At 40.0% G+C, this 26,722-nt stretch overlaps 1 protein-coding gene across 2 annotated transcripts in view; it reads left to right on the top strand.

Moving 5' to 3' along the window:
• ptdss2 (phosphatidylserine synthase 2) overlaps nucleotides 1-26,722 on the top strand; it is a 55,782-nt gene that overhangs the window by 4,328 nt on the left and 24,732 nt on the right. The window contains exons 2-4 of one of the 2 annotated variants that reach the window (XM_078415129.1): nucleotides 9,210-9,311; nucleotides 16,626-16,708; nucleotides 21,636-21,703. In XM_078415129.1, the coding sequence (XP_078271255.1) occupies nucleotides 9,210-9,311; nucleotides 16,626-16,708; nucleotides 21,636-21,703 (253 nt within the window). The remainder of the gene's footprint in view (nucleotides 1-9,209; nucleotides 9,312-16,625; nucleotides 16,709-21,635; nucleotides 21,704-26,722) is intronic. The other variant, XM_078415130.1, reaches the window with a different exon arrangement.

Below are 26,722 nucleotides of genomic sequence, written 5' to 3'. Positions count from 1 at the left end.
AACAATGTTAATTACATTGTCAAACAAATCGTTAATGCATAGAACAAATAGCAGCAGACTCAGCTTTTATTTATTTCAGATTTCCAGTAGCTGCAGTTCATTGATTTGCAAAAGGAGGTCATCTGCTTTTTATCTTCCAAAACCTGTATAATGCCAAAGATGTCTGCATGCATGCAGTTTGTAAAACGGTCCCGACATGTTATGAAGTTGAGAAACTGGAAGCATCAATTGTCCACAATGATAGGGCACTGATCACTCCAATCTTATGTTTCTAAAAGCTGCGACAGACTCCTTGCAATTTGGCACTTATTCACAAAATGCTGGAGTAACTCAGCAGGTCGGGCAGCATCTCAGGAGAGAAGGAATGGGCGACGTTTCGGGTCGAGACCCTTCCTCAGACTTGCAATTTGGAACTAGCAAATTAATTATCATTCTATTGGGTGAAAGCACACTTCAGATTCCCTTGACAGATGTTATTCCTGCCGCGTTACATGCTGTATAATGTGTCACCCTTTTGTCACATAAATTCCAGATTAATTTGCTCAGTTTTTTTGGTTAAGCCATCTAGCAATAGATATTATTAACCCATGAAAACCATGGATCATCGAACCCATTGAAGATTTATTGTTAAAAGTAGTAGTTGTACACGTAGTGTAAAAGTCACCTTGACTTATTCAAAGGCTGCGTTTCATTACCTGAGTTATTAAAAGGCTGATGCAGAAATCTCATTATAACTCCGCTGAGTCATAATTTTCTTCACAAGATTGTTTCGTCTATAAGGGGTAGAAAATTAAAACTTGTACCATGACCGGTGCTGAACATGTTCTGGTGGAAATGGTGTTTTAAATTCTCAGTTCATGTCTGAGTACAGGTGGTTGATTCTTTTGAAACACGCTTGCTCTGATTATCTCCTGCAGCAAATTTTTAATCTTTTATGCATTTTTACAATAGACTAATTGTGTTTTGTCCAGAACCCTACAATCAAAGCACCCACCACTTTTGAGGTTGTTAATAAAAATGTTGTTTGTTCACTTTGCCAAGTAAAGGAACTGCAGTGATGTTTGTTTTATGGTGGCTAGTTACATGTATTCTGCAACATTGGTCTAGTCTTCTTTCTGCATAATGAATGTCTAAAGCAGATTTCATCTTGCAACATAATTTGCCACAGTTATGATTTGCTTGGGTTGAGAGTCATAGTTACAAAGATGATGAAATGATGCAGTTACAGATGAAACGTTCTTGTTTAAGGAATTTCGATAGTTAGCAAGAAATGTGATTTAAACTTTTTTTTGGCTTATGTAACAGTGCCACAACCAGTAAATGTTGACTATTTGTTCTAAATTATCTTCCACGAGAGATCTGCATTTATTTTGGTCTGTTTAATACTGTCTTTCATTCTGTCACAATTATAATGCCTGTAATGTGGTTGGTTGGTCTGTGAATTTGTGAAGTCTTGTCAATGAAATTTTGGCGAGCTGTTGCAAGACATTTGGTAAATGGTCCTATCAAAGCTCATGAACAGTCGGGGGAAATAGTCAGGATTAGTATAATCAGTGCTGCTACTTCAGGTGGTATGTTGACTGAAAGCAGTCAATTTGAAAATAGTCTCAAATCCAAAATCTGTTGGTCAGTGTAATATTTGGATTCGGACTCAAACTAGTTTATACACCTTATTCGCATGAAGCTCCCAGACAAAACAGTATTGTAGTGCAGTCCAAAGTAGAGCAGACTAGTCCAAAAACAGAACAACCGGATGAGGTAGAGTAAGAATGCAGGGCTAGCACTTCCAGGAATGGGGTATGAATGAGGTCAATTGGTTCAGGAGTCTGGTAACAGTGGGGAAGAAGCTGGTCTTAGTCAGGGTTTCAAGCTCCAGTATCTTTCCCCAGAAAGTAGAAGAGATTAAAGAGAATGGCCAGGGGTGATAGGGATCTTTGATACTTCCAGCCTTTCTGTTGCATGTGAACGCTGGACTGATGGAAAGAAGTTGCAAGTTTGTGATGCTCTGGGGTGTGTTCACCACTCTCTGCATGTTCACATGGCCACGAGCAAAGCAGTTGCTGTATCAGGCTGAAAAGCAACCTTTTCAAACGCTTTCTATAGTGTATCTGTAGATGTTCAAAAGAATCATTGTGGAGAAGCCAAATTTTTAACAGGCATAAGTAAGTAAATATGCTGACGTGATTTGTTGATCAACACATCAGTGTGAAGGGTACTAGGTTAGTGGCTGCGGATGCCCAGGAACTTGATGCAGTCAAAACTGCCTCTACAACAACTCTGTGATGAGGTTATTGTGTTCACCTCTTTGCTTCCTGAGGTGAACAACCAACTCTTTTGCCTTGCTGGCATTAAGGGCTAGGTGTTGATGTCCTGACACCATGACATAAGTATCTCTATTTATTTCCTGCAGTTTGTCTCATCTTTGGTGAGTTGGTACTGCAATTGGCTATGCTGCCACGGTGCACAGGGAATGAGCATGCAACCCTTCGGGGCTCCAGTGTGGGTGATCATGATGGAGGAAATTTTGTGACCTGTTCTAAATGGCTGAGGCCAGGCAGTCAAAAAGGCAGTTGCAGATAGATTGCAGACCCAATAGGACAATATAACTTTAAGAAAGACACATAATTTCCTAACACCAATTAGATATAATGTGATTTTGATCAGGAATGGGCGAACCATTTAAAAGTTACTTTGGAATTGACAAGCAGATAAAACCTATCTTGGAAAATAAAGCTGAGGGGTGAATACTTTCCATACAACCTCCCACAGTTACAGACAACACTCTTAAGAACACGGTTTGGCATATTCACTGCAGATGATCATTGAAACTGACAAGAAATTGCTTCCATTGACACTTGTGCAAGGATACTCTATTAAACAAAGTGACATGCAGCATTCAGTAGTTTTAGTTTACAGTAGCAAAAATAAACTTATAACGATGAGAAAAAACATATGAAAATCCTAGGGGGGGAGAGGGGGGGGGGAAATATTTTGTTGTTGTGAGTCTGAAGCTTTACCCCCTAATGCCCTTTTTCCCATTGACGCAATTGGTTTTGTAACGTTATTTTTATAATGCAATGTTATAAAAATATAATGTTTCTTAGGATCACAACTATCGCTTTGTAACAGACCCATCTGTATCCAAGTAGTGCGGTTTATAATATTAATAGATTGTTTCTTTGGATTGGATATTTCCAAATCACTGGTTCATTTGCCATACCTGGTATTTAAATCTGAATTTGAATGATTTCTGAATTTAGTTATTACAAAGACAATCTAAGAACATGATTCTGCTTTAAAACCATGGTGTAGATTGCCTGTTAAAGTAGCAATGACTAGTGGTGACATGTCACAACTGCAGTCTTTATTCCCTCTAAAGTCTTGCCCATTACTCCATTTTCCATAAATGTTTATGTTTATTATTATATCATGGAGTGATTACAATTCTGTAACATAATTGATGGATTCAGCAAATGAGGAACTACTCTCTTGTCATTTGACATCTGATTAGATTTGCTGCCAGATGTTTTTATTCTCTCATCTGCTTTAAGTGTACAGTAGCGTGGTGTGCAGTGGTTAGTATTTGGAAAAAATACTTATATTAATTTCAAATCACAAAACATCCATTTCAAATTAGAGAACATTAATTACAGTTTCTATGTTTCAGTTTTAGTTTGTAGCTTAATATACATCCTTTGATAATTATGCCTCAGTCGGAAGGTTGGGCATTGGGCTTTCCATTGTGCTGCATTGTTATATCATCCTAAAATCACAGTGTAGAGGGTTAATCAATGCCACTAATTCAAATGACATGCCTCATGATGTTCCCATAGCAAGATTTGGGGGTGACACAAGCTCTACAAGGATGTTTTCAGTCATGTCCATGCAATACACCAATGAACAAGGCACTATTGTTCAGGTTTTTCCTTGCGCAATATCTTGATGAATGGCTGGGGGTAGGAAATTACATTATATAATCTTGGAGGACCAGAGCTGCCATCCAGGCTTTTTAAATTAAATCACTGCATCACTGGACAAGTTACATTTGAATATTTCTTCAGAGCGGGTAAATTAAGGGAGATGCAAGTTTGCCATCACTTTTGCCATTGGCCTCCAGGGAGAATAGAAAGGCAATCTTTGGCTGCTTGAAGTCTGGAGTAGTTTCTCATCCTTGAAGATGAATGTGCTATTTGTCATCCTATTGCAAAAGTACCCATTTCATTCGCATCATAGCTTAGGATGATAGCCACCTTCCCCGATTATTCGTTTCAGCTCCTTGGAGCCATTTTCTGCAATCGCAGTATCTACAATTGCTGCCTCCCCTATAAGATGAATAAAATGCAGGTTTGCCTGTTTCTTGATACGCTTGAATCAACCAAGACAAGCATTGAATGTATAGGCACTTTCAGAAGATTCTTGCTTTCTTCCAAGATGTCATAATGACCTCAATTCTTCATGGATCATCAAACTACAATTGATTCTGATCATTCTGTATGCTGAACCCTTTTTCCGTTCTCTTCACTATAAAATCTCTGTCCTTCATAACTCATGATGCATTTCCAGGGGTAACTTTCTGCTCCAGTCAATAATCATTAAGTAAATGGTTCAATGGTTTCTTTGTGGTTCCTTCTCTCCTCCATACTTTGCTCTTGCCATCACTCTGATATAAGTTAATCTTCGTCTCATCTGTCCACAAGACCTTTTTCCAGAACTGTGGTTGTTGTTTTAAGTCCTTCTTGGCAAACTAACCTGGCCATCCTATTTATGCGGGTAACCAATGGTTTGCATCTTACAGTGTGGCCTCTGTATTTCTGTTCATGAAGTCTTCTGCGGACAGTGGTCATTGACAAATCCACATCTGACTCCTGAAGAGTGTTTGATCTGTCGGACAGGTGTTTGGGGATTTTTCATTATTATAGAGAGAATTCTTCTGTCATCAGCTGTGGAGGTCTTCCTTGGCCTACCAGTCCCTTTGCGATTAGTAAGCTCACCAGTGCTCTCTTTCTTAATGTTCCAAACAGTTGATTTTGGTAAGCCGCAGGTTTGGCTGATGTCTCTAACAGTTTTATTCTTGTTTCTTATAGTCATTATGAGACTATAATGGCTTCTTTGACTTTCATTGGCACTACTTTGGTCCTCATGTTGATAAGTAGCAATGAAAGCTTTCAAAGGTTATGGAAAGACTGGAGGAAAGACTAAGTACTTAGAGCTCTCTTATACCTTCATTAAGGCGGCATTTAAACACACCTGAGCAATTACAAACACCTGTGAAGCCATGTCCCAAACATTATGGTGCCCTGAAATGGGGGGGACTATGTATAAACACAGCTGTAATTTCTACATGGTGAAACCAAAATGTATAAAAATACCCTTTAATAAAATCTGACAATGTGCACTCTAACCACATTTGATTTTTTTCTATTACACATCTCAAATTGTGGAGTATAGACGCAAATAAATAAATTGTGGGTCTTTGTCCCAAACATTATGGAGGGCACTGTAAGTATGGAACATGGCAATATATAATATGAAAGTCTCAACATGATGAACAGCATTTACATTTCACAAAGAGGCAGTGCACTTAGAATGAGCATGGTCATTTAACCTTTGAATTTGTACTATGGATTATAGCTGATTTGTATCTTTACATACCTTATAATCATGAATATCATTAACTAGCAGCATATTTTATGAAATTTTCGACAGATTTTGTCCCTAAAACCTAGTTTCCATTAGCTATTGCATGGGGTAAAAAGTGCTTCTTATTACCTGACTAGCCTAGCTCCAATATTAAGTTATTAGTAGTATTGGTTTTGGTTTATTTTGTCACGTGTACTGAGATACGGTGAAAAGCTTTGTTTTTGTGCTATTCAGTCAATTCATACGATACATGAATGCAATCAAGCCATACACGAGTACAACAGAGGCACAAGGAACTACAGATGATGGAATGTTTTTGTTTTGTTTTAGAGATACATTCTGGAAACAGGGCCTTCAATTCAGGCTGACCATCAATCACCTTTTCAATGTTATCCCATTTTCTCATCCACGCTCGGAACAGTTTTACAAAGGTCACTTAACCTACAAACCCTGACATCTTTGGGATGTTGGGGAATATCGGAGCAACCGGAGGAAACGCACGCAGTCACAAGGAGAACATACAAACTCCACATAGTCAGTACCCAAGTGCAGGATTGAACTTGGGTCTTTGGCACTGTGAGGCAGCAGTTCTACCAGCTGTGCCAGTAATCTTGAGCAAAACAAAGTGTTGGAGTAACTCAGTGTGTCAAGCAGCATCAATGGACCTGGGGCCCTTCTGACTGATTGTAGTTGGAGGGAGAAAGCTGGTAAAGAAATGGGGCAGGGCAAAGCCTGGCAAGTGATAGATGGATACCCTCTCATCTGTACCCACCAGTCACTTTGTCTCCCATCTTGTTTCCAGCTTTCTAACCCCTACCATAATCAGTCTAGGCAAGGCTTGGTCTTCCATATAAAATCGCCAACAAGTTTTGTTTGGATCCGTGGGCATCTACACTCTGGTGATAGACTGTCAGCTGGGTGAGCACAAATGTTCACCAATTTCTCAGCACTTGGGTTGGGATATTTGCCCACTGAAGCTGCACTGGGCTAACCTGGTGTGATGTCGAGCAAACATTTTTAATTGAAGAAATGGATGCCGTCAAAAGCTAACGTAGCAAGGTAATCTTTTTGACGATATAATAATTTAATGCTGTCCTTGTATTTTAATGTTTGTGCATTTGAGAGGCAAATTTGATCCCAATCACCTCTTTGACAAGTGGTAATTCCAGGAAATAGGGTTTAACAAAGTCAACGCATTTTGGGTGTTTGGACTATCAAGTTTGATTGGAGAAGCCTTGCACTATTTTGTGTTTTTCTGTCATGTGGACCCACTTCCCAACAAATGAACATGACACACTCAAGTCTGGGCTAAGTCAGATTGCTGTCAGTGGAAAGTCTGATTCAAATTGCAACATTTCCATTATATATTACAAGAGGAGGCCACCTGTAATGTAGAAGAATTCTGTGATTTTAACTACTCTTTATTCCACTATTTTGTTTTGCTTTGAGGTTTTATTAAATGAGATGCAGGTACAAAATGTGACATTTCCTTGCTCTCCATACTTCAAATTCTATCCAGGGAGGGAGGGTGGGTGGTGGTGATAGTCTTGCTAGTTGGAGCTCCGTTGCCATAGTGAAATCTCTTTTAGTAAATTAATGTCATCTATTGTGTCTCTCTGGTTGTCAATGCTGAGACTATCCTTTGGGTCGAACCACTTATCTACAATGCAAGACTTGTTTGCTGCAGCTATGACAAATAGCTTGTTAGTCTTTTTTTTAAAAATGTTGGCAGATTGATTAGCTGGTCAGACGCGAAGTACATGTTTATGGTTCCAATGTGAATTGGATTTAAAGTGAGGAGTTTTAGTTTCTGTTAGTATTATGATTGTTCATTGGGGACACAGCAGGACAATAAACATCATGCCTGATTCTCATTGTTTGAATGCTTGTATGAAAGTGGCCATGCAGAGACTAGAGTTGAGAAGTTTCCTATGATTTATAATTTAATGCCTGATTAGTTGTGTCTTTAAAACAAATCATGTTTTTTTGATGACACCAAGCCTTTTGTGTTTATTTTAATTAATGCTTTTGCGAGTCCTTTATTAGATTTAGAGTCATAGAGTGATACAGTGTGGAAACAGGCCTTTCGGCCCAACTCGCTCAACAATGTCCCAGCTACCCTAGTCCCACTTGCCTGCGCTTGGTCCATATCCCTCCAAATCTGTCCTATCCATGTACCTGTCCAACAATTTCTTAAATGATGGGATAGTCCCAGCCTTAACTACCTCCTCTGGCAGCTTGTTCCAAACACCCACCACCCTTTGTGTGAAAAAGTTGCCCCTCGGATTCCTATTAAATCTTTTCCCCTTCACCTTGAACCTTTGTGCTCTGGTCCTCGATTCCCCTACTCTGGCCAAAAGACTGTGCATCAACCGATCTATTCCTCTCATGGTTTTGTATATCTCTATAAGATCTCCCCTCATCCTCCTGCGCTCCATGGAATAGAGACCTAGCCTACTCAACCTCTCCATATAGCTCACACCCTCTAGTCCTGGCAACATCCTCATAAATCTTTTCTGAACCCTTTCAAGCTTGACAATATCTTTCCTATAACATGGTGCCCAGAACTGAACACAATATTCTAAATGCGGTCTCACCAACTGCAACATGACCTCCCAACTTCTATACTCAATACTCTGACTGATGATGGCCCAAATGCCAAAAGCCTTTTTGACCACCTTATCTACCTGTGACTCGACCTTCAAGGAACCATGCATCTGTACTCCTAGATCCCTCTGCTCTACAACACTACCCAGTGGCCTACCATTTACTGTGTAGGTCCTGCCCTTGTTCGACGTCCCAAAATACAACACCTCACACTTCTCTATACTAAATTCCATCAACCATTCCACCGCCCACCTGGCCAATTGATCCAGATCCTGCTGCAATCGTTCACGACCATCTTCACTATCTGCGAAACCACTAACTTTGTAACATCAGCAAACTTGCTAATCTTGCCCTGTATGTATCCAGGGCAAGATTCTTTGGATTCCAGTGAGAATATATATTCATTTAGAGTGCCTGAAAAAAAATTAGATTTTCCCCTCTTGTGTCATTCTTGATTAACTTTACATGACAGTTTAAGATTAGTACAGATCTTTGGCAGCTGTCAAGGGATCTGGTTCAGATTCTTGCATCCTGCTCTCCAACAGCTCAGATTAAATTCCTTCCAATTTGAATGCTTAAAAATGGTGCAGGTGAAAAACAAAATCAGACACTGAAACACTAGCAATAGGAAGGGTGGATACAAAGGGGAGAGGGTGTTGGCTGGATATTAGCAAATTGTTTGAGATTACTGAAGAGTTCAGTCATAATAGGTGAACATTAGACTAAAGGCATTGAGTTTTGACATAGAGGCAATTGTTAAGCAAAAGTTAACAAGGGGATAGTTGTAAAAGTAACCGATTTAAAATCTGCTTTCTAATATCGAATTAGGCATTGTTCTGAGCTGGATATTTTTTAACAGTTTAAAAACATTTCCCAGTAGCCATGCACCCCTACAGATATAATCATTTGGGTTTGTTCAGTGTATTACAGTATTGAACCAGTAATTTTATTTCTATTTACAGGAGAGCTCACACTTTGACCGTATTATTCATCCTCACTTGTGCACTGGTTTATGTTACCCTGTTGGAAGAAACTCCCCAGGACACAGCCTATAATATTAAAAGGTAAATAATGACTTTTCCAAATAGCTTGCTGAATCCTTTTTCATTACTGAAGTATACTTTGTCTTGTATGCCCTGCTTTTTTCAAATCCCTCAACAATATTGAGAGGTGTGATGCTAAAGCCTGGTTCTTCCTTCACATTCGTTTGCTACCCACAAAACAAGTTCAACCAATATCGATGACAGTCTTCATTTTGGGGAAGGAGATGGACTATTGGAGCATTCAATTTGGAAGACCAAGATATCTTAGAATAAAGAAAACCTCCTCATGAACTGCTGGTGTTGTTCTATTGCACATCAAGATCCACTTGCACATCACTTGCATCCTTGTTATTGCCTTGAATTGTAACCATATTTTGTGATAACTTTCGACCTCCTCAGTAACCCAACTCATACAGAGGCAGGCCTACACGGTCTTTAGGTCTACTTCAGAATCATAAAAGAAAATTGTCCAAGCAATTCCTAGCCTGCGGTTTATGTGTTGGGAGCCTTACTCGGGTAGCTGTTCCTTGAATAATATATTTACCCATTGGGTCAGCTCTTCATGGGGCATCCATCCAACCAACCCGTGTTCAGGTCAGCTGTACTCGGACTTGTTTGATTTCCCTCATGCAGTCCTCAGTGACGCAGTACACAAATGAAATGCAAGGCCTGTTCAGCAGGGTTTGGGCTTTGTGTATTATTTGTTTGGTAGTGGTGTGGCTTCCAACGCATCTTCTGTTGGCCCGCTACAAACCATCCATTATCATTCATTTCAATAGTACCAGTCAATTTCCAGCCCCAAAAAAACGTACAATATTGTACTGTTGTCATTTGAACAATTATATTTTCGTAGTAGCTCTAGAATAGTGAATAGGTTAGTTAGGCATAACCTGATAAGGTTGGAGATTTTTCTGATGCATTCCCTCTACAACATATATTAATTTCCAGGTATGAATATCAAAGTGATATACAGTACTCCAGGTGTGGTCTCACCAAAGCAGTATATGTTTGTTTTATATATTTATTTTAAAATAATACTCAACCTTTTTGTAATAATATAATTTAACCTCTCAATTGCTTCTTTCACATTCATGTTGACTTTCCTTGAATTGTGTGGGGCAACATAATTTATTTGAAAGCAAACCAAACTCAGTTATGTGCACCAAATTGCATAACCTCACATTACTCCACGTTATTTTGCCTATCCCACCAGAGTACACACCTTCAGTTTGCTTATACCCCTTGAAGCTTTTTTTTACAGCCAAATGAATATGCAGGGATTGAATGAATATGGATTATGTGAAGGCAAATCAGAGTTGCTCATGGCATCATATTCAGCAAAGACGTTGTGGGCTGAAGGGCCTGTTCTTGTGCTGCACTGTCTGTTTCAATGTTAAATTGTTGATGTACACTGGTCTTCAGGTCTGCCTACTGATATCTGCAATAACCCATTTGCCACAGCTTGCCAAGATAAGATTCTTTCATTCCTGCCTCTGGCTTCCTCTCCAATATCCAACTCTCAGTCCAATAATAGTCCTCAGCCACGTCAACCATTTGTACTGTATACTTAGTGAACAATCTGCGTGGGATGTTATTGAAATGCTTCCAAAAATCCAAAACCCTCTCACTACTCGTCTCTTCAGAGCACTCTGGTCGACTGGTCACACGAGCTTCATTTAATAAATCTACACTGACTCCTCCCAATCCTATTATTCTGTTCAAGGTGTTCTGTTAATACATCCTTTATTATAGATTCCAGTGTTTTCCTTTTTAACGTTGGGCTCGTTAATTCCCATATTTTCACTCTTTTCTCAATGCTTTTTGTTTACTGGTACTATGTTCAGTTAGAATATATAACAGCACAGCACAGAAACTGGCACCTTTGGCCCATGATGTCTAAACCGCTCATGATGCCATTTTAAATTGCACATCTGCATGTAAATGGTTTTATCCCTCCATTCACTAATGTACACTTGTTTGTCTAAGTGCCTATTAAATGTTGCTATCGTATGTGTCTCCGCCACTTCCCCAGGTAGCACATTCCAGACACCCATCACTCCAGGCTAATAAACCTGCCTCATGAATCTCCTTTTACACTTTGCCCTTCTTGCTTTAAAGCTATGTTGTCTGGTATTTGACATTTTCACCCTGGAAAAAAATTATATCTATGCTAATAATACCTCATAATTTTACACACTTGAGGGTTGTATTTGGTCACAATAGGATTTACAGGGAGGAGAGCAGGTTGCTGAATACATCTTTCAGGGACACCAGTGGTGAGTGTCAGAGTGGAGGAAGCATTTTGACTGATTCTTTACTCAATGAGTAGGAAGGAAATGCAGATGCTGGCTTACACCAAAGATAGTTGTGGAGTCTGAAGAAGGGTCTTGACCTGAAACGTCACCCATTCCTTCTATCCAGAGATCCTGCCTGTCCCGCTGAGTTTCTCCAGCATTATGTGTTTCTCTTACTGAATGAGGTCTGCTGGTCAAAAAACCCAGAAATCATTTTCACTTGAAGGCCCCAAAGCCAAGGTCTAGAAGTTGAGGGATAAGCTTATTCAGGATTATGGTATTGAAAGCTGAGCTATAGTCAGTGATAAGCATCCTGATATAGATGTTCATATTTTCAAGGTAATCTCAGGCTGAATGGTAGTTCAAGAGAGATGGTGTTTTCCATAGGTCTATTTCTTCTGTACACAAATTGTCTGGAAAACTGGTAAAAATGTGGACCGTTACCATTGTTTCAAAGCACTTTTATAGTTGATGTTAGAACTACTGGGCAGTAGTCATTGAGAGGGGTCACTTTATTTTTGTGGCGACTGGAATCCATGTTTCCATCTACTTTCCTGATCAACCATCAGTTTCATGGTTTCCTTTAGATTTAAGACCCCACCTGGTTTATTTATTTTCTGTATTCTGTACATTTATGCAAGTTTACATAAGGGACATCGACAAATCAGTGCACTAAATATGTACCACCAGTTTCGAAAACACCACCTTCCCCCCGTTTCAGCTTCTTGAATGAACCTGTTGTTTACTTAGGATGCATTCTCAATCTACCACCTGCACTTGTCCTTTTGTATCTGCACATTCTTTGAGCTGTAACGCTATATTTCACACTCTGCACTACCTGTTGTACTTGTGTACAACTTGATTGTACTCATTATGGTATGATCTGCCCAGATAGCATACAAAACCAAGATTTTCACAGTATCTTGGTACACAGGACAATAATATACCAATGCAAGGAAGGGCAAGTATCTTGTGTTCAGATTTATAATTTCTAAGAACTCACCTTAATGTTGATAACTAGAATGAAATTCATGTCATTTTTATGTATCTCATTAAGTTTAGTAATAGAGGTAAGTGTTATTTGTTTTCCCGTAACGTGCAAAAGAATCGACATGTTAAATACCAGATCTTGATGTATTGATATATGTACTGAAAAATCAAGGCTTGGTGAAACTCCAAATTTAATTCCCCTCTACCCTCACCTTCATCGCTTCCATTGCTTAGATTTAGGACTCCAGTTCATTTTGGTTTCTGTGTTGTGTACCTTTATTTGCTTTACTGATTTAGTAAGGTTTGTTTAATAAATTGGATAATTAAGTTAGAGTTTAATTATCAATGTCAAACCAGGGTGTATTTTAATTGTAACAAGATTAATTGAATTGTGTTACATAACACAAATTATGGATTCAAATTATGTAGAAACAATTCTGTTTAGAATTTTTGCATAACATTCCTTTCAGGATATCAGTTTCATGAACTGCACATTCCACAAATGCCTTGTTGTGTGTGGTGCTTTATTCCTCCACCATTGACCCTCTTCCAGCCACACACCCACCTTTGCCATGTGGAGTTGTGCAATTGATTTTGTGCCTTGTTGAAGGCATTTAATTAGTGAATCTAACAAGCTTGCACACCAACAATTAAATTAAGCTTGATTGAGCTGCATCTTAAATGTAGGATATAATTAGTTCACAATCTATTCCTTTGGAGAAATAGAAAATATATTTTTACTTTGTAGAATGAACAGAGCTTTGTTCAGCAATTCACAGAATATCAACTGCTTATTTGAGTGTAATGGGTGGGTGATGCTTTATTTGAAGAATTTATTGGCTTGGCATTCTTTTGCTTGCACGCATCTTCTATTTAAAAAGGCAATACCATTTTATTTTGTTTGTTTCCCAATTGTTGACTTGATCATAGGCTATGTTTGCACTGAAATCTGTGTCCATTTATACTGAACAAATTGGTAAAATGCAAACAAAAACATGCACCTGTACAGTGAAGCATTTTCTCCTGTGTTCCTTTCAGGTCAAATTGACAACCAGGCAGATTGATTCAGGTTTAAGTGCCACAAAATATTTTTTCCTTTTGTATTAGTAGCTTGATAGAGTGTTCTCTTTTGTTGATGATTCTGTATTTGACTTGCAGTACAGTAATCATTTCAATGTTTATTTTCAACCAGATTGAAACCCTTTTCACTGGGACTTATCTGTTTGATTATGGGTGTTCTTTTTGTGCGGTTATTCTGTATAACCTTGAACTCCATGTTGCACTTTGGTGCTCTATAATTGTAGAAAATAATATTATATATACACTTGCACTTTAACAAAAAAATATTCATGGGAAATGGGCTGTTGTGACTAGGCTGGCAAGAATTGATTAGGCTGGTTGCCTTTGAACTGAAAGGATTGATAGGCAATTTCAGAAGACTAGTTAACATCCATGTTGTCAGCCAGACTGGGAAAGGATGCCAGTTTTCCTTTCCTAAAAGGCATTAATGAAACAGCTGGGTCTTTCATTTTATGATCACCATTGTAGACTCCATCCTTCTGTCCAGGTTACTGAATTCACTAAATGTAAATTCTCCAGCGGCCATTATAAGATGTGGATTGTTGATGCAGACCACTGGATTATAGTCCTACAATTTGACCACTGTCCAACATGATTGAGCAAATCTAAAGGAAATCAGGAAAAATGCCCAAGAGTAGAGATTATTTGGGCCAGGAATTGGGCCTCTGTTGTGGTCTTCACTGGGGCTTTGAACTTTCAGGGTATCAGGGGATTGAGAGGGGATATGGTCAGAGTGTTTAGGACTTTGAAGGAGTTTAGTTGATATATTTAGTGAAATTAGTAGGTGATGTGAATGCAAAAAAGTTAAATGGCTATTTAGTTGAATATTAATCTGACATGAAACCATGGTTGTGCTGACCAACAAACTATGGTATAACATGGTCAAGGCTGCCAAAAGGAGCATTGGGCTGGGAATGGTATTATTTAACAAACGCCTGATATTACATGCTCTGAGAGTGCCCAGTCAAATTTCTGGGTTGAAGCAAATGACCACAAATAATTGTTCTTATATTCTTGCCATCCATAATGCAATTTCAGTTAAGTCAAGTTAAAATAAACCGAACTACCATAATGAATTTTTAGGTCCCTTTTGAAGTGCACAATGATACATGTTATCATTGCATGGTGTTGTAAAACCATTAATGTAGGATTATTTAGCAAGGACAATAATAATCAGAGTACTGCAGCAAATTGAGACACTGAAAACACCTGATGTCCTTTCCACAGGTCCCATGCTTCCTATCCCATAATTTTCCATCTTCCTCAACCCCTGGTTACCTCTATCAATCACACCAAGCTTCTGTTGTTATTCGTAGCCTTCTTTCCTCACCCCTCCCACCCCCCTCCAATTACTCCATCCACAAAAATCCATTTGGTCTTCTCGTAACAGTGCAGAAGTACGTGAATCGTCATTTTGCCTTGAACGACTATTTGGGTCTTTGGATGTTGGGAAAGGAAGAGGTGAAAAGATATTGTTGCACAGGTAGTGCCATACATGAGGAGTAGTTGGTGTGTATATGAGAAGTGACCTGGCAGTCTGAGGGGAGTAATCCCTTTGAAATGCCGAAAGAAGAGAGAAACATGCGACTGGAATTTTTTAATATTTCAATGTAGGTGCATCTCATTCTTCTATACTTAGAGAATACAGATTTTGCTATTCATACTTTCATGCCAGGAATCAATCTGGATTGCTTATGATCCAAATATATCCAAGTGGTTCAATGTCTCCATGCCTAGCTTTACATTAAGTTCTTGAAGAATCGGGCTGCTGACATTCGGGCAGAAGCTTCCTATAGAGGACTCAATGTATAAGCAGTTTTAAGTGTGTTTATTAAAAACGTCTATCTTGCATGGAATATTCTAGTTTTTCCACCTCTGTTCATTTCTAATGGCTGATCTTTGCCTTTTCCTGCTTTATGCCTGTATTTCAGCGTGATTTTGACTATTAAAATCATACCTACATACAAGGAGATTTTTCTTTACAATATTATGTATTCTTTAGCGACTACAGGGAGGATCAGAAACTACAGGAGTATGCACAAGGGATGGGATAAGGTGAGGAATTGGATAAAACTTTGCTGATTTGAGACATGCGCAAGAATTGCTTGGCACGATATGGTCTGTAACATTGACCCTGATGTGGGAACTTTCCCATCTTATTTGGGGTGCAGCTGCATGCTTGTAAGCTGTTATTTCATGTACAAGATCCATTTGCAAATGGAATAGTCTAATGATCTCGCCTAACAATCAAACTGACATAGTGTCAGACATGAATAGAAAGCATTGATTAAGATTGCATTTTACTAGAACTGGAAATAAGTGGCCTTCACTTGGAATTCAGAGTTCACATTTAATTATAAAGTTATTAAAATGTAATGATGTCTGAACCCCAGCAATGGAATATGAAACCTGTCTTTCCAGAGCAATGAGTTGGTTATTCACGAGTGTTAAGAAGTTCATGAATTCTTCTACTTTCTCGGTGCGATGAAGTACATCAGTGTTGTTAATGTGCTATTGATTCAGCCTGAGTTCCAGGGATGCTCAGGCTTTCAGATTGGTTTGAGGAACAACTGTTAATCTTAGGAAACAAAACCATGGAGGAATCAAAATTTCTCAATCTGTTGTCTTGAGTTTTTGAAACTGCTCTCGCTCTCACTCATTTATCATGTCTCCGTTCTTCCATGCACCTGTCACCACTGGCAACAACAAAATCACTTCAGGATACATTGGAGTACTCTCCTTTCTAGACATTAACAATCATGTCTTACAGAGGGAGCATTAATACATGTTTACGTGTTTGGAATTTTGAGTGCCTTGTGATGGGAGGGATTGATTTTGAACATCTTTTTCCCTTCGAGATGTATTTGGGTTCAGAACCTTGAACACTTGCAAGGATGTTAAATACCTCAGATTTCAAATGTGATCAACTGCACCCTTGAGCAGATTTCTCATTTTACTGTTTGACTTGCAGAGGAATTGTTGCCAGCATTCTAGTGTTCTTGTGTTTTGGAGTCACCCAAGCAAAAGATGGGCCATTTTCCAGACCTCACCCAGGTATGGTTCTTGCCAGTTCTGTCTCAAACATTCTAATTTTAAAACTGTTTACCAATTTTAAAGAAATATTCAAAATGGTTAATTTATGCATATAACCCATGAATACTGAAGCAGGGTCTCGACCTGAAACTTTGACCATCCCTCTGCTTTCACAGATGCTGTGTGAACTGCTGAGTTCTGCCAATAGTCTTTTTTTTGTTCCAATTACAGCATCTGCAGTCTCTTGTGCAACCCAGGAATCTTTTGGAAGAGAATCTGTAAAAGTGTTGTAACACTTGCTTTGGTTGCTTGAATTTAACTGATTATCTTGCTAAATTTACATAGCTTTTATCTTTGCATAACTGATGTCGTATCTCTTGAGTCAAATTGATATTTTGGACGTGTAGTTGTAGGACATTTGTATCATGTACTGGTAATAATTCTATTTCACTATTTCATGAGCCTTAACCCGTTCATGCCTTATTTCAGGAATGGTCAGCACCTTCAAGACAGTGGAATGTCCAACCTAAGAATCATGTTCAGCATTTCTTGTATATTCCTGGTATATAAAAGGCCAGTTCGACAATATTCTATACCAGTCTGAAGAAGGGCCTCAAGCCAAAACGTCACCCATTCCTTCTCTCCGGAGATGCTGCCTGCCCTGCTGAGTTACTCCAGCATTTTGTGTCTATCTTCTTTACCAGGTTGCTCTACAGTCTCTGCAGCCTCATTGGTTACTTTACTGATGAACTTTCCTTTGCAATGACGTTTCTGCAATCAGTCCTAATTTTCAATGAGCTAGCATGCTTTTTTCTTGTTAGACTTTAGCAATACAGCGTGGAAACAGGCCCTTCGGCCAGCGTCCACGCTGGCCAGTGATCACCCCGTACACTAACACTATCCTACGCACAGGGACCAATTTAAAATAGCCAATTAACCTACAAACCTGTACATCTTTGGAATGTGTGAATCCGGAGCACCCGGCAAAAACCCACGCGGTCACAGGAAGAACGTACAAATTCCATCCAGATAGCACCCATATGCAGGATCAAACCCGGTTATCTGGCGCTGTAAGGCAGCAAATAAACCGCTCGCTACTATGCCGCCCTTATTCTCATTGACACTGTGATAGAATGTTGGTGTTGGAGGCACTGCAGAGATGATATGGCAGGTGACATAGAAGGGCTCATCACATAGAACATTACCAAACTCCAGAATTATATGGACTTGCACTCATACCTGGACTTACCTGAGAAATATTTCAACATGGGACACTCTTCAGTAATGTAATTCTCATCAAGACACTCTGATCTATAGCCTCATTACTGCTCACCCAATTGAGGTTAAGGTCGTGGTCACTCTCAGCTTCACAGGCTCGGGTGATTCCAGATTCCTGCTGTTCATCCAGGCTCTGCTGATACCTCACTGCAGCATTAGCGAGGACATCCAGACTCTATGATCACTGACCAAAACTCACAATCACACAATCACAATAATACTTTATTGGCCAAGTATGTTTTGCAACACACGAGGAACTTCATTTGCCATACAGTCATAACGATAAAAAGAAACAGGACACACAAAATACATTTTAATATGAACATCCACCACAGTGACTCCTCCACATTCCTCACTGTGATGGAAGGCGAAAAAAGTTCAATCTCTCCCTTCTTTGTCCTCCAGCGTTGGGGGGCCTCTAACCTTCCGTTGACGGGACGATCTTGACTCCTGTAGCTGGTGGCGGGCCTTCCTCGTTGGGGCGACCCAGCTCCTGCATCGGGGGAGGGGGGGGGGGGGGATTTCAGTTCCCCTGTGCCAGACCATCGTACCCCGGGTCTGGGCTATCGAACATCGTGCGGCTTTTGGAGTTCCCGATCGGTCTCAACCCGAGACTGCGAGCTCCGCGATATTACAGCCACCTAGTTTTCTTCAACTTAGAGGATAAAACAGGCTGGGCAGGAGGATGTACACACTTTCCCAAATGACAGACATTTATAGACTGTGCTGACATAATTTATTCCTAACAGAAATCTCACGAGCAGTTCCTGCCAGATGCACCTGACTGCATCCCTGAAGGACCTCTCTGGTTTTCCATTCATGCAACACATTTCTCCGACTTAAATGTCCCATTAATTTTTCATCTTAGTGAAACACGTGAAGAAAGGAAATGTAGAATAAATTGAGAAAACAATAGATATGCTCAGTAGCTAATGAGAGTCATTGAAAATGATTATTATTGCAGAACACTCCTATCAACAGAATTGTCAGTTTCTGATCAGTGTCTTGGGGTTTGCTCTTTAGTTTTCACCCCAACTCCTTGCCTATTAATTGATGCAGTATTCAGATGGTGCACAGTGATACTTCATTAAAAGTAATCTGCCATAACCAAGGTTGCATCTCACTTGCATACTTTGAAAATTTACGTTGGTGCAAATCTTTGTTTTGAAAAAGCTGTCATTCCCTTGGCCTTCCTCTTATATAAATCCACCCCAGCATGTGTTTAGCCGTCACATACAGCACATAATCCGACATTTTTGCCACCTCCAAAGGGATCCCACCACGAGCCACATCTTCCCATCTCCACCCCTTTCCGCTTTCCGCAGAGACCGTCCCATCTGCAACCCTCTGGTCAACTCTTCCCACCCAAACCACCCCCTCCCCAGGCACTTTCCCCTGCAACCGCAGGAGATGCAACACCTGTCCCAATACCTCCCCCCTCGACTCCATCCAAGGACCCGGACAGTCTTTTCAGGGGAGACAAAGGTTCACTTGCACCTCCTCCAATCTCATCTACTGTATCCGCTGTTCCAGCTGTGGACCCCTATATATTGGTGGCTTGGTGAGGGCTTGGCGATCGTTTCGCTGAACACCTCCGGTCAGTCCGCCTAAACCTACCTGATCTTCCGGTTGCTCAACATTTTAATTCCCCCTCCCATTCCCACACTGACCTTTCTGTCCTGGGCCTCCTCCATTATCAGAGTGAGGTCCAGTGCAAATTGGAGGAGCAGCACCTCTTATTTTGCTTGGGTGGCTTACACCCCAGCAGTATGAACATTGACTTCTCTAACTTCAAGTAACCCTGGGTTTCCCTCTCTCTCCATCCCTCCCCTTCCCAGTTCTCTGACCAGTCTTACTGTCTCTGACTACATTTTATCTGTTTACTTTGTTGTTACCTTCTCCCAGCTAACAATGATCTATTCTACGTTTTCCTTGATCTACATTCCCTTTGTCCTGTTTTCACACCTTACGTTTCTTTATGTATCGCCCTCTCCCCACACTTCAGTCTGAAGATGGATTTCGACCCGAAACGTCACTCATTCCTTTTCTCCAGAGATGCTGCCTGTCCCGCTGAGTTACTCCAGCATTTTGTGTCTCTTCGGTTTAAACCAGCATCTGCAGTTCCTTCCTACACATTGTGTTTGGCCATCCCCGATTTCTCCAATTGAGCAGGCATAATCCATTTTGGAATGCTCTTCTGCACTTGGTTCTGGAGTGCCATGTGGCCGACAACGTAATGCCAAAGATTGTTACCAGAAGCACGGTTAAGGAAGTGATATATACCTGCATCATTCCAGCAAAAAACAAAAAAATTTCGAACAGACGTTGGTAAAGTCTATTGCCTGTTTATTATTGCCCAAGTGAGGTTGTTGGTATGTCACCAGCTGGAATCATTACAGTCCATCTAGAATACGTACTTCCACAATTCTGATGGGTAGGGAGTTCCAGGATGTCCACCCAGTCACGAGGAAGGAGCAGTGATAAGAGTTGAATCTACATGCTGATGTTCCCATGAACCTCTTGGCCTTGTCCTTCTTGGTGTTAAGGGCTGTGGTTTAGGAGATGCCCAAGTTTTCTAGCAGTGCACTGTATTACATTTTATCAATAGCGCACAATAGTTGTGTCCATGGTGGGGGGAATGAGTATTCAGTGCAGCAGGCAGTATGTTGTCTAATTCTCTGGCCTTTACAACATCCAGACTCCCAGCTGTTTCTTGATATCTTATGGAGTGAACCATGTCTGGTAGAAGGCTAGCTTCTCTGATGATGGGATCTTTGGTGAAGTCGAGATAGACCATCCATTCAGTGTTTCTAACTGATTGAGTCTTTTCTTTAGCTCTCACTTGCTGGGCCCTAACATCTCTCTGCTTAGCACAGACTAGAATACAATGTCTTTGTACTGGGTGACTTCTGCTGCTGTGCTACACATGCAAGCAGATGCATCAGCAAGGGTTAAATAAAAAGAACCATGCCATGAGATGTAGTTCAAAGATTATTTTGATTGGTACCCAGAGCTTACACCTGTGTATTAAAGTTGAATTCCCATTTGCAGCTCAAATGAATTTTGTATTGCTTTGGTTAATGTCTGGATAACAGATTTGAAGCCTTTTAGTTAAGCCCTTGGACTCTGTGTATGTGAAACAAATTGCAAATCGAAGCACATTTTTGCACTGGCATGTGACCTTGCTGAAATATGCAGCTTTCATAAGCATAATGAAATAAAATCAAAAACTGCGCTTTCCGAGAAGGCATAGTTGCTCTTCCTGTTGTGCTATGGAAATCCTCAATGCTTTTCCTGTTTAAAGAAAATTCCTGATTTTCAAAGCTTGCTTGTTTACAAAAACAGATTAATTTTAATAAACAGCGTTTGCCTTTGGATCCATTTGTTCTCTATAAAGGCATGGGATGGCAGCAAATTTCCTGGAAACGTTTGAAACAGCTTTCCCAATTAGTTGCTGCTTGATGTCCAGAGGCTTAAAATTCTGGGTGTAATGCTGGTTTATCAGCATTTTTTAACACACCAATTATTATTAGTCCCAATGAAAGTTTTGCCTTTCTGGAGGATTAGGAAGATGTTCTACACGTGGAAGTATGAGTCTATTATAGTAAGGCTGTCTAACAGTATCCAGTTTGCCAATCTCTTTTCTGAATTTGGGTATTCTCTCTTGCAGCATACTGGAGATTCTGGTTGTGTGTCAGTGTCGTATATGAGCTGTTTCTCATCTTCATACTTTTTCAGGTAAGAGAAAAATCCTTATTTCTTCACATGAGGTTGAAGCATTCTAGGTAGACATATTTCAGTTCAGATGTAATCAGGGCAATCATGGTCAATATTGTATTGATAATGTCTAGTTAAGAAGTTTTCTGTTGGGGCGTGCCAGTGTGAGTGTTGACATTGTGCCTTTAAAATAGTTTAAATGCCGATTTGAATGGCGCAGATTTATGAACACTGCAATCAATCTGTTGATTCTAGCAAATATACATATATCCTTGAAATGTTTTCAACTGCTCAATCATTAAGCTTTTAAGAAGCTTGGCACTGTAATCAAGGGAGTGACTGATTAGGCATTGCTTCGCCTGGTTTGCTTTATTCCAGGTTCCACGTTTTGTTTGGCCTCAACATTTTTGCACCACATTTTTTTTTCTCCATTTCATCCATGTGTCTTTATTGCTGGGGTCATTGTAATTCAGTGTGCCACTCTCGCTATTTGAATTAGCGCAAAACTGACATTTGTTTCTGAAATTTGGCTGTTTTTCTGTGGTTACCTTGCTCTTTAATGTTGAATTCCATTAAGCTTCAAATCTGGCCTTCAGTAACAATATTGGCTACAATATTGAATCTTGCTTTATTTGACACGTCACTTATGTGATGTGTATATCTTTATTGAATTCTTTATTTCTCATTCCTTAAAATCAGGATTGCTATCTTTTATTTGTGCAAGCGAATAACTGCACATTCAAGCCTCCACATGTACTTTTACACAGGAGATTTTTTAAAAATCTGAGCAAATGTGTAAATAATCATACTGCTAAATGCATCTGGGTGGATGCACATTTAGGTTAAGGATTGAGTGTTATCATTAACAACCATTCCTATCAATATTAAATCAGGGAATGGTATATAAGTCAAAATTCCATGATCTGGCAACACCCATAGCATGTTTTGCATCTGTAGTCCTAATCTATACAAACATAGAACAATACAGCAGAGGAGCAGGCCCTTCATCCCACAATGTCTGTGGCGAACATGATGCCAAGTTAAACTAATCTTTGGCCTATATATGATCCATCTCCCCCCATTCCCTGCATAATCCATTTGTTTATGTAAAAGCCTCTTAAGCGCTATGATTATCTGCTCGTATAAGAAAATAACTGCAGATGCTGGTACAAATCGATTTATTCACAAAATGCTGGAGTAACTCAGCAGGTCAGGCAGCATCTCGGGAGAGAAGGAATGGGTGACGTTTCGGGTCGAGACCCTTCTTCAGACTATCTGCTTATGATTATCTGCTCCATCTGCACCGATAGCAACACATTCTAGGCATCCACTGCACTCAAAAACTTCTCCTTTAAACTTCCTCCCCTCTGATTTACAAGGATGCCTTCTCGTCTTTGAAACTTCCACCCTGGGGAGAAAGATTCTGACGGCTCACCTCTTCATGCCTCTCACAATATTAAACAAACACCTCATCAACCTCCGCCGTTGCAAGAGCAAACAATCCAAGTTTGTCCAACCTCACCAGATAGCTAATACCTTCTAATCCAGGCAGTGTTCTGGTGAACCTCTACTGCACTCTCTCCAATGCCTTCACAACCTTCCTCTAATATGGCGCCCAGAACTGCACACAATACTCCAAATGTGACATTACCAATGTTTTATATAGCTGCAACATGACTTCCTGACTCTGATACTCAATGCTGCGATTGATGAAGGAGGCGTACAATATGCCTGCTTTACCACTATCCATCGAGTGGTAAAGGAGGTATATGGCATGCTTGTCTTCATCAGTGCCACTCTCTGGGAGCTATTGATTTGGATCCCAAAGATCCCTCTATACACCAATGCTGTTAAGGATCTTGCCATGCACTGTTTATTTTCTTCCTACATTCAACCTCCCAAAGTGCAACACCTCACACTTGCTCAGATTAAACTCCATCTGCCATTGATCTGCCCACATATGTATCTGATTTATATCTGCTATATCCTGTGACAGCCTTCCTCGCTGTCTGTAACGCTGCTCATTTTGGTATTCTCTAAAAAGTTACTAACCAACCATTCTATATTTATGTCTAAGTCATTTGTTTAAGTCACAAACAACACGGGTTGCAACACAGATCCCTGCAGAACGCCACTTGTTACAGACCTCCAGCCAGTATAACACCCTTCCACCACAACCCACCGTTTTCTATGCGTAAGCCAGTTCTGAATCCAAACTACTAAATCACCGTGGATCCTGTGCATCTTAATCTTCTGGATCAGCCGATCATGAGGGACTTTATCAGATGCCTTACTAAAATCCATGAAGACAACATCCACTGCCTTATCCTCATTAATCACCTTTGTCACTTTCTCAAAGATAACTCAATCAAGTTGGTAAGCCGTGAACTGCCATGGAGAGCACCATGCTGACTCCCTAATTAACCCATTCTCTTCCAAATATGATTAATTCCTATTTCAAATCATCTCCTCTAGCTTCCGTACGACTGATGTGATTTTGGATTTGCTCTACTTAAACACAGAAACGGCATTGACTACCCTTCGGACTCCGAGACCTCACCCGTGGCTAGAGGGGACCCAAAGATCTTCATTGAGGCCCCTGCAATCTCCTCTCTAGCCTCTTTAAATCACCTGGAGTAGATCACACCAGGCCCTGAGGATTTATCCACCTTGATGTTTTTCAGGAGTCACAACACCAGCTCCTTGATCTCAAATTAGTATACCCCAGACTGTTTCTAGTGTCCTCTGCATCTCTCCTTAATGAGTACAGATGCATCACACTCGTTTAGTACCTTGCCCAAATATTCTGACCTCAAGCATAAATTCCTTCCTTTATCCTTCAGTTGTCCCACTTTCTCCCTAGTTATCTTCTTGTTTTTAATGTATGTTTGAAAACCCTTTTAGAATTTCTTTAATCTGACTTGCCAACAACATCTCATGGCTCCCTTCGTCCCTTCAAGTTCCCTGCTTGATTTTCCTGCTTGCTTTATATTCCTTAATGGCCCCATCTAATTCCATCTTCCTAAACTTTGTGCCACTTCCTTTTTCTTTTTATCCAAATTTACAACTCATCGTGGGTTCCCTTACCTTGTCATCCGTTTGCAGTTTGTTTACTGGAACAAACTGGTCCTGAACTCTGGGCCAGCTATACTAGTTGGATAATTCCAATTAAGATCTAAAATTAACTATGATCTGTACTAATCCGTAGCTAATTAACCTACCTGTGCAACCTTTGCAATCTTGGTCGACACATTTGTGACGTAACACAAACTTTGGGTTGCAGACAGTTCTCTGAGTCATTACATGATCGAGGGAGCATCTATATTTAAAAAGAAGCTTTCTCCTCCTCAGAGAAGCATGACTCAGGGTAATTTCTGTGATCCAAATTTGTTGTGTTCCGCCTCCAATCAATTCCTAAGAGTGCAGGTTTCGAGAGTCTTGACTTGTAGTCCAAAACAATTTCATATGTTTTGCAACTTTATTTCACCAAATATATTTAGCCAATTTATAGGGAGTGAATTATCTAAGCTGTCCTGAACAATTTAGATGATTTAAAATTCCATTTTATGATTGACGCCTCCATCTAGTATGGCCAAAAAAAGTGATTGCAGGCAAAACTGTTTATTTAGAAGTAATGTATATTCTATTATAGGCAGATTTGAAAGACTAAAGATGGTTCTGTGCGTTAGCTTGGTTTAGTGAAGCAAATAATGGTATTTAATTGCATTGTAGTCCCGTCACTTTATATCTGGTCATTTGTGCTGCATTTGACCCGAGAGTGGTTTACATTGGACATTGGAAAGGAGACGAGTGTTGTTTTCCCATTGCCATCATACTGTTATCGTGAGTATTAATTCAAATGGTGATTTATAAAGCTTTATTAATGTTTTTTTTAATCCTTTAGTATAAAATTAATTGTTCTGAACTTTAATATCAAAACTAGATTGACCTTGGTCTGTCTGCTCAAGGGTTAAATTGCTACTTGAACACTGGGGATAGTGTACTGTAGTTAGGGTAACTTTGTGGTTTGTGTGATCTGACCAATTGATTCATCATGGCAGTGAAGAGCTGTGGTTCCACAAACCTCTACTGCCCTACAACTGCAAGTAGAGGATGCATTGACCTTTATCTGAGGAAATAAAAATCCTTTTGTTTCCGGAGAGCTTCATTTAATTGTGGAAATGTTTTCCTGGCTGAACTTTCAGTAGCTTTTCGTGAATGAAAGTGAAAATTGTTAATAAAATCAGATTAACCAGGTTTCGTGATCAAATGGGAATTAACCAGGTTGCTGTTGAAAGCACTGGGACACGATGGCACAGCTAGTAATGGTGCTGCCTTGCAGTACCAGCCACCTGGGTTCAGTATTGACCTCCGGTGATGTCTGTGGAATTTGCCTGTGAATATGTGGGTTTTCTTTGGGTTCTTGCCACATTCCAAAAAATTGAGGATTGGTAGGTTGATTGATCACTAAGTTACCCCTAGTTTATATGTGATTGGAAGAATTTGGGGACAGTTGAAGGGAGTGTGGGAGAATAGAATGGGAGTAGTGTAGGAGTAAATTATTCACAAAATGCTGGAGTAACTCAGCAGGTCAGGCAGCATCTCAGGAGAGAAGGAATGGGTGACATTTCGGGTCGAGACCCTTCTTCAGACTGATCTAAGTGTAGGAGTAAATGTGTGCTTGGTTTTTGTGGAATCAGTGGGTTGAAGGGCCCATACCGTGATGTATTCAATTTTGTGACACATCTCAAAGTCTGGTCCATGATCTGGCCAGATGGCTAATTGTTACAGCAATATTTTGAACCCTTCAATAATGTTGAGCATCGATTGAAGCCAAGTCAAACTCATTTCCTCTGGTAAGATCTTCAATGTGGTTTCTCCAAGTTAGCACAATTTAATGGAGAACCACCTCATTGGAGGTATAGAAATAAAGAACTGTAGATGCTGGTTTACAAAAAAAAGACACAGTGCCGGAGTAACTCAGCAGGTCAGGCAGCATCTTTGGAGAACATTGTGACATTTTGGATCAGGACCCTTCTT

Source organism: Rhinoraja longicauda, chromosome 18, assembly GCF_053455715.1.
Source record: "Rhinoraja longicauda isolate Sanriku21f chromosome 18, sRhiLon1.1, whole genome shotgun sequence".
Lineage (NCBI taxonomy): Eukaryota > Metazoa > Chordata > Chondrichthyes > Rajiformes > Arhynchobatidae > Rhinoraja > Rhinoraja longicauda.
This window is presented reverse-complemented; position numbering and strand designations above follow the sequence as displayed.